Raw genomic sequence first — 9,193 nt, 5'->3', positions numbered from 1 at the left:
TCATGACCCTCTTGTTAAAGATACAGACTTAAAATTTGGATGACATGTATAATTTTGCACACTTATCTTAAAACTGACTCAGTGAACATGAATATAACCGACTGACCTACTTTTTTTGTTTTTGATGCTTTAGCAAAGAAATTTGTTCAAGCAAGCAACGAACTTAACTTAGGTGAGCGCGATATAGGGCCATCATGGCCCTCTTGTTTATTAATTACCTCCCTTTTATATGATAAACTATTTTATTATATTTGTATTTATTTTTCCATGCCAGTTTAAGAATAAAATCACATTAAATCTTAAAATAAAAAAAAAAAACAACATTTGAAAGCATTCACCAGACATTTTTCAAACTACATGTACATAATGTTTTATGAATTATATGATACATAGTAATGATTTATATACATTTTTAGTATGTTGCCCTATAAAACAGAAGAAGATGTAGTATGTTTTGTGAAAAACGTCCCTTGTTGGGGACGTTGGTAACTCTGTTACAAAATTTCGTTTTACATTAGTATTGACGACACATGTTATGCTGTTATGTTATAATAACTTATTCTGTAGATACTTGTTTATTTTGTACTTCCTTTTGTGTGGTGTGTTACTCGGAGTTTCTTATCTTGAATTGTTCCATATTTATGTAAAACTTTAATTCACATGCTTTCTGTGTAAAACTTTGTTACTTAATGTAATTATAATACATAAATTGTACCTAAATGTAATTGTTAAACATACTCATTATTGAATGTAAACAAATCACAATGGTTTCGTTTGTAAAGAAAAATCAAAATAAAGACGGAAATATCAATATTCCTTTGTATTTGTTTTTCTTTTTAAAGATGATTTTGTTCCAGCCTGTTCTAGCAGTCTTTTTCGAGAAAGAGATGCCACTTTTCAACCAACAACAGAGATGGACCATAAAATGTTTTTACGAAAAAGGCTTGCATATGACCAGCATAAAAAAGTACTACATGAGTAGCATATGAAAGAGATAACATATGAAAAGCATATAAAAGTAAAATCATATGAGTTGCATATGAAAGGAGCTAACATATGAAAAGCATATAAAAGGAGAAGCATATGAATAGCATATGAAAGGAGGTAAATTATGAATTTGATATCGGTATCATGCCCATATCATATGCTAGGCCTTTCAATTTGCATATGAAATTCATATGCTAATCATTTCATATGAAACTGATATAATTTTCATATGAGAATCATAAACCGATATCATATGCTTATCATATGCGGCTTTTTTTTATGATTAGCATATGAAAGGTCTCATATGAAAATCATATGATTATCATATCGGTTTCATATGTGGGGACAGTATACTAAATGGCAGCTACAGGACAAAAACATTCGTATTTTTTGTGCATTGATTTGCTGTCACATACTAAGTCCTGTATCCTTCGTTTCTTAGTTTTTTTGTAGTTTATAGACACATTGAATTCTTGAATAATTGATTTGCTCTCGACAAGGGATAATATTACAGATATATAACTTGTATTTTCGTTTGGTATATGCCGACATGTGGAAAAAATATCTTCAAGCTACTTATTTTCGATAAAAACTAAAATTGATCTACACAATAAGTTACAATGTATGCATTCCATATTTATTGCAATGCAGATTAAATGTCAACAGACAAACATTCGGTAGTCATTAATAATTCGTAAAAATAAACTAAACATGTGAAATTGGGAATTACTACAATAAGTTACATCAGTGAAGGTTTCTACTTTGCTCTGTTCGTGCATGTTTATTTGCTCTGGATTTATGTAAAGCTTTCTTTATTTTTTCATTGATTTCAAGTGTTTCAAATAAAAGGTAGACTATGAGATAACGTTATCCTTGACGTCATCTAAACTATGAATACCTATACAGCAATATCGTCGAATAATCTGATACAAAAATTCGGCATTTTGTAACCTGCGTTTCTGTTATCTAAAACACTAATTCGCAAAAGTAATGCAGATGATATTGAGAAAGAATCCAGTTCACACAAAAAAAACTATTTGAACGTCTAAAATATAACTTAAACGATGCATCCCTCAACCTCCTGTCCCAACCCTAAAACATGCTTTACTTAACAAAAAGCAAGGCCTTCGAGTGGTTTATCATCTGATTTACTACGTTTAAGAGTTCAGATGCGTAGGTATTGGACCATGAGGGCGTTAGCACGAGTGGTTAAATACTCAAGCATCTGGGCGATGAACCGTGGTAAATTAGACGATAAATCACAAGAAGGCCTTGATTGTGTTCATTCTGATATGCTCATTTGCATATTTTAATAAATATTATGCTGGACTTCATTTCTCCGAGGAGTAATGTAGTCGTACGTCTTGCGTCAATTTGACGTCATAATGATTTCTTACCGGTCCGCGCTTCAACCGTTGTTTATCGCAGGATATACCGATCTTGATTTCCTTCTTTGTTGAACTGGAAATCAATTCGAGTCATGTTAGAATAAAGGGAACAATAAAAAGTGTGAAAACAGGCAGCAACAAATACTGTTTCTATTGTGCGCTAGTAACGAGTATTTTTGATAGAGCCTGTTCATGGACGGTAGTGGAAATGCATGCTACCGTCCACGCCCTCTAACCCTGGGTTGAGCAGAACTCAACATTTACACATGCTAAAAGTACAAAAAGCAATTCAGAGACACCCGCAGATGTATTCAAACTCTTCTTTTTTATGTAGAGATGATAAATTGGTTTTAGTATTTCCGCCGTTGCGAAAATAAGATTATGACTGCTAGTTTAAATGATACAACTTCGAAAAAAATGAAAATCTAAAGTCTCTGCTGGCATTCCTATTAAAACATGTTTTTTTTTTTTTTTTTTTTTTTTTTTTAATATTTAACCTTTTGTGAGGTTACGCGCGTAACATACAATGCAACATTTCGTCTGAGAAATAATCAGCTTTTAAAATTTAAAATCCACTAGAGCCGCAACCTTTACAAAAATGTCTAGGTAAAACCCCTGCCCTTTTATATCTAGCCTAACTGGAGTATTACTATTTAGCGATGTTAAAGTTTATTAAAGTTTTCAGAACTTTATTTGTCCCAGGATGTTAGTTAATTAAACAGTTGATTCCCGCAAAACTAGTAAAATCATTTGTTTGTCAAGCAGTACTAAAGTAAAAGAATTTAACCCTAACTGTTAATCTAAACCTTTGTAATATAGGCTTTAAACCATAAATGATGCTGTTTTCTATACTTTACAAACTTTTTAGTCTTATTTTTAAACGTAACAAAGTACATTTGCCATAATGCTACAAATGTCTTTACATATTATATAGCATGTATTGTATATGAAGGTTTAGTCGAACCAAACAGAATATTTCCAAATAAATTTACATAGGCTATCAGTGAAAATAGAATTAAATTGAAATAACAGTAAGTCCAAAAATCTTACATGAAAAACAGTAGTTCCGAAGACCTTGTATTGTAATGAACATTATACATGTTGCCAACCATTTTCGCCTTTAGCGTTTTCAATATTCATAAACGCCTTTTAGGTAACATCATGGCCGGCCTTTAAAAAGATAACTTTCTGGATTTTTGCCGGAGAAAAATGAAACATAAAGTATCGCCATTTGAAACATAAAAAGCGGCGTTTGGTCCCCAGATAAAATAATGGGTTTGCCCCAAACGAGAAAACAATGGGCAGAACTAAACAAACTGGAATTTAGGAAGGGGATCTGAGGTTATGGAGCCTGCGTATCAAAGAAACTGTCAAAAGTCAAAATTAAAAAGCAGGCACCATATCCAAGGGATGATTATACAATACCCAAGGCTATGAAAGCGGGAGTATTGGAACCACCCAGGCCGAAATAGTCATGTTGAGAAACTAAACAGTACCAATAACACGACAAGAAAAATAAAAGTCGTGCTGAACGATCTGAGAAGATCGAAATATAACAGCCCTGATTGAATGTACGGGTAGACTTTTTACGACCGCCACACGGAAACTTGTATGAGGTCACAATTTTTCAAATTGATCTGGCAAAATATTAAGCACACGATCGTACATTTTTAATTTGCCTTATTTTCTAAGTACAAGTTGTGAAACATCTGGGTTTAATCGAATTCAACGATGTAGCAAAAGCAAAAAACCCGAGATTGCAGAACTAACGTAACCGTAATCAAATGTTCTATATGTTACAAGCTGAAAAATTCCTTACGATCATAGTTATTCTTCACTTTGGACAACATACACTTATTATTAGACCTTCCCTTTCATATCTTTTAAACAGGTGTCGTTACAGGGAGTCTACGTGCCATCAAATTTCAGAAATTTTATGTCTCCTAAACCGGTTGTTTCTATTATGTCTGGAAATGAAGTCACCGCAAATCGAGCTGTAGTGCCACCTACAAGAATACCAGCAGCTTCTAGATCGCGATCATTTTGTTTGAATACAAGGGATCCGGAATCACTTGGTTCTGCAAAACCACTCTCAGCAATAATTTCGCACTGCCCATGCCACATCTCACCGTCAAGGAATTTAAACCTATTTTTCCCGCGGAAAATTCCCTCCGTCAGTAGTGTTTTACATCCATACTTAATAACTTTATCGCCATGTCTCAAATCCTTTTCAATTACCTTTCCAGAATTAAAATGAAATTCTCTTTCTACCGAAGCGCCCTCTGTTTCTGTTAATATATAAAAAGAAAGCGATGAATATTATGTACACAGAGATAAACTAAAATACATATGTGCCGTATGTCATTTAACAGTTTATTAATGAGAAACCTGCAAACATGAATATTGACAATTCTTTAATATATTTTTAAAGGAGAATGAGCATGAAGCTGATTGAGCGTATATATGTTGCATATAACGGTGGCGTTTAGATGTTTACTTTGTATAATGTACCTAAACTATATCAAAGAATCGTCTTAAAATAGTATCTACCTCTGTCAGATGTTCTTAGCTTATTAACATATGGGAATTCAGTTGTGTTTGGAACCCGTACATCATCGATTTTCAGGAGGGCAAAATCAACTCCAGTACAATAATATGAACCTCCTCGTACGTACAATGCCAACTCAACAGTTCCAAAATAGTCGTTCTGTTCACAGCTTGTTTGGTATACTTTCCTTTCTTCTAGACATTTTACAATTGTGTTTAGACTCGATATCTCTGCTTGCGGTTTTCTAACATTAAGTTCAAAATTCTTTCCAACATATATCTGCTCATCCTTTTGCATTTTCTGCAACGTTTCCTCAGGAAAAAGAATATGTGCACACGTAAATCCGTAAATTTTAGAACTTGTACCAAGTATAAATCCACCAAGCGTTCCTTCATTGCAAACACGGGATGGATGATCAGATCCTTGAAGAAGGCTGCTTTCAATTTTACAGCCAATGCGTACGTTGTCGTATTTTTCCGTGGGTAGTTTTCCTGTAAATTGAACTGCAATACCCTCTCGTACATCCACGGAGATGCCGTTGAGTTTCTCCGGCAGTGGCTTACTCCCAATTGGTATCCAGTACTTTTGCATGACAAGTATAACTATACATGGAATTTCTAACAAATTAAGAGGTTTTCCAAGTTGATAGTTTTGTGATTTGTACATGCAAGTTGTTATTAATGTAATATTTTTTGTCTCTTTCATAAGTCGTTCGGAATGTTCCGATACACATTTATTCAGTTTGGATTCTTCTTGACTTATTTTTAGAGATGGGCTGTAGCTTTTCAAGATTTCTTTAACAACATTTTCATCTTCTTGACTACAATCATCGGCACAAACAATCTTGATTGGATATTTCACCTTCAAATGTATTGGTCTTGTCGCAGATTGCTTTGTGAACACCAAAAAGCAATATCTTTTTTCGGAATTCTTTCTATCATCATATGCCGCGTACACTCCGAGAATGTCTGGTGACTTATTCTTTATGTACTCTGAAACCAATGCAAATATTTCCCCAAGAAGATCATAGGAGTGTTCAAAGATACTGTATGCAACATCGAGATTGGCTGATTTCGGAATAATTTTATCCAGAAGTAGTTTTCTTATTTGACTTTCGTTTTTAGTTTGTAAGCAGGATGCCCATTTATCTTCTGTAAGAGAGGAAATAAGTACATTGTCAAGTTTTCATCATTCTTCTTCGGAATTGAAAAAAAACTTAACTGGCTATGACATAGAATATTAAAATTCGCTATACAGTGATTTCTGTAAACTTGCAATTATTATGTACTTTTATTACTGTATTTATGGTTCTAACCTGTCATTTACACAAGTTCTAATTTATATCATTATTTAAACTACTGTTCTGAGATGTTTTGTATAATCAGGGTGTTATGAATATCATACCTAATTATGATATTTTATACCGGAACAAATAAACAATATTTCAATGGAATAGTATGCCCGCGACGAGGATCTGCAAATTTACTTGTGCTTTTTGTCTTGACCAAAACTCAAAGCCGTATAAACGGTATTGCCCGCACTAAAATAATATCAATAGTATGAGAACTTACTACAACGTTTAAGAAGACTAGCTAGTTTGTATATTTATACTCCTGAACAATAACATTAATCTGTCTCCGATCCAATGCTTATAAGAATAATGAATGCGTTACGGCGCAGAAACGCTATAAAACACTGTTGCGTAAAAATGACGTCAGTAACCTGAGCCAAGGGAGAAAACATCGTCGCAATAATCATTGTTTCTTTTTCAACTACATGTATTTAAAACGATCTGTCCCAATTTCAGGAGGACTCGCAGACATTTAAGAATTGACGCCAAGGAAGAAAACACCGACCCAGCTATCCCTGTTTCTTTTCAAACCATTCAAAACGGTCTGCAAGACTTTCAGGAGGACACTAACAGTTTCAGAAATTGGTACCAGGAGAGATAAGATAACACTAACCAATTAGTTCATGTTTCTTTTAAAAACATTGAAAACTGTCTGTGACACTTTCTGGAAGACTCACAGACTTTCAAAAATCGGTGTCAGTAGGGATAACACTAACAAACAGCTCCTGTTTCTTTTTAATCATTTAAAACGGTCTGCGACACTTTCAGGAACACTGGCACAACTCGACGAGCCTGTGCCAAGGGAGATAGCCTGTCTATCATTTCATCCCAATAAGAACGGTCTATGACACTTTCAGGCTGACGCGCAAACTGTCAATAACCGGTACCAAAGGAGAAAACGTCGTCCCAATAGTCCTAGTTCCTTTTTCAATCCCCAGCTGGCTTACGGAAGGTCGGTGGTTCTACCAAGGGGTCCGCTCGTAAATAAATAATGCACATAGTGGCCCCTGAGATCTTTCTCCAGAATTAAAGCTGTAAAGTTGTCATATGACCTATAATTGTGTCGATGCCACGTTAAACCCAACAACATAAACAAATAAATTCTTTTTCAATCATTTGAAACGGTCTGTCACACTTTAAGGAGAATTCGCAGACTTTCAGGTATTGTTGCCAAGGGAGAAAATACCGAGCCAGCAGTTTCTGTGTCATTTCAGAATGGTCAATGACACATTCAAGAGAACCCGAAACTTTCAGAAATCAGCCAGGAGAGATAACATTTCCGTGCATTATGTCATCACGAGCGGACACCTGGGTAGAACCACCGACCTTCCAGCTCAATGGCTTCCTCACATGAAGAATTTGACGCCCCGCGTGAGGCTCCAACCCATAAGCGTTTTGAAATCAGCTCGGCCACGGAGGCTGAGGAATTCCTGTTTCTTTTTAAATAGTTTAAAACGGTCTGCGACACTTTCAGGAACACTCACACACTTCAAAAAGCCTGTGACAACGGAAACAACACCGTCCCAGTAGTCTCTGTAACATTTCAAACCATTAAGAAAGGTCTGTGACACTTTCAGGATGACAAGTAAACTTACAGTAACCGGTACCAAGAGGGAAAATATAGTCGCAACAGTCAATGTCTCTTTCAGGAGGACTTGCAGATTTTCAGGAATTGGTACCAAGGGAGAAAACACCGACCCAGCAATCCCTTTGTCTTTTTAAACCATTCAGAGCGTCTTTGGCATTTTCTGGAGGACTCGCACTATATAACACTAACAAAGAAGTTCTATTCCTTTTTAAATTATTCAAAACCGTCTGCGACACTTTGAGGAAAATTTGTAAACCTCTAGGAACCGGTACAAAGATAGATAACACCGTCCAAGTAGCCTCTGTATCATTCTTCGGTAATTTGAATACACAGCCCAGAGCTAGCAGGATATTCACCTCTAACTGGATATTTGTCTTATATATTTGAATACCCGACTTAGAGCGAGATTAATATTCACATCCGGCTGGATATTCGTCTTTTATATTTGAATACCCACCTGAGAGCTTTCTAGGTATTTAATGATGGCTGTGTATTCAGTTTCTTTATACGTCATGATTACTCAACTCATATCTAGCTGTGTATGCACCTGTGACTGGGTATTTGTCTTTTGAAATGTTAATACCCAAGTCAGAGCTAGCTTGATATCCACCTCTGGCTAGATATTCGTCTTATATATTTTAAAACCCAACTCAGAGCTAGCTGGGTATTCAATTTTAGCTGTGTATTCAATTTTTTATGTGTCGTGAATATTCAACAAAGAGCTAGGTCTGTACTCACCTCTGACTGGCTATTAGGTCTTAGGTTATTTTAGGTTATTTGAATATCCAACTCATAGCTAGTTGGATTTTCACCTCTGGCTAGATATCTAGATATTCGTATTTTATATTTAAAAAAAAAAACAAACTCAGAGCTAGCTGGGCATTCAAAGCTGTGTCTGTATTCAGTTTTCTTATGTGTTGTGAACATCCAACTCAGAGTTAGCTGTGCAATTACCTCTGGTGTATTCACTTCTGCCTGGATATTCGTCTTACGTAATTTAAATACCTAACTCAGAGAGCTACCTGGATATCCCCCTCCAGCTAGACATTCCTCTTATATATCTGAATACCATACTCCGAGTTAGCTTGGTAGCTTCAATGCTGGTCGTGTATTCCGTTTACTTACATGTCGTAAATATCTAACCCAAAGCTAGCTGTGTATTCACTTTGGGCTAGATATTCGTCCTAAGTAATTTGAAAACCTAACTCAGAGCTAGCTATGTATTCACCTCTGGCTTGATATTCGCCTCAGGTAATTTGAATACCAAACTGAGAGTTAGCTGGATATTCACCTTTGACTGGATATTCTTCCTCTTTATTTGAATACCCCAT

General features: G+C 35.4%; 1 protein-coding gene across 1 annotated transcript; it reads right to left on the bottom strand.

Moving 5' to 3' along the window:
- Positions 1-4,031: 4,031 nt before the first annotated feature.
- Positions 4,032-9,193, bottom strand: LOC123552739 (uncharacterized). Its single transcript, XM_045342478.2, has 3 exons — positions 9,127-9,193; positions 4,926-6,074; positions 4,032-4,663 (listed from the first exon to the last, which is right to left on the bottom strand). The coding sequence occupies exons 1-3, from the start codon at positions 9,191-9,193 to the stop codon at positions 4,284-4,286; spliced, it is 1,596 nt and encodes a 531-aa protein (XP_045198413.1). The 3' UTR covers positions 4,032-4,283.

The sequence above is a fragment of the Mercenaria mercenaria genome, unplaced genomic scaffold (genome assembly GCF_021730395.1).
Source record: "Mercenaria mercenaria strain notata unplaced genomic scaffold, MADL_Memer_1 contig_4374, whole genome shotgun sequence".
Lineage (NCBI taxonomy): Eukaryota > Metazoa > Mollusca > Bivalvia > Venerida > Veneridae > Mercenaria > Mercenaria mercenaria.
The sequence above is the reverse complement of the archived record's forward strand: the minus strand, read 5'-3'. Positions and strand labels throughout refer to the sequence as shown.

Excerpts from the sequence above, each read along its gene's own strand:
- LOC123552739 (XM_045342478.2), bottom strand. The coding sequence starts at position 9,193 with ATGGGGTATTCAAATAAAGAGGAAGAATATCCAGTCAAAGGTGAATAT. Across the intron at positions 6,075-9,126 it reads TCCAGCTAACTCTCAGTTTG|AAGATAAATGGGCATCCTGC; the intron begins GTATTCAAATTA and ends CCTCTCTTACAG. Across the intron at positions 4,664-4,925 it reads GCTAAGAACATCTGACAGAG|AAACAGAGGGCGCTTCGGTA; the intron begins GTAGATACTATT and ends ATATATTAACAG.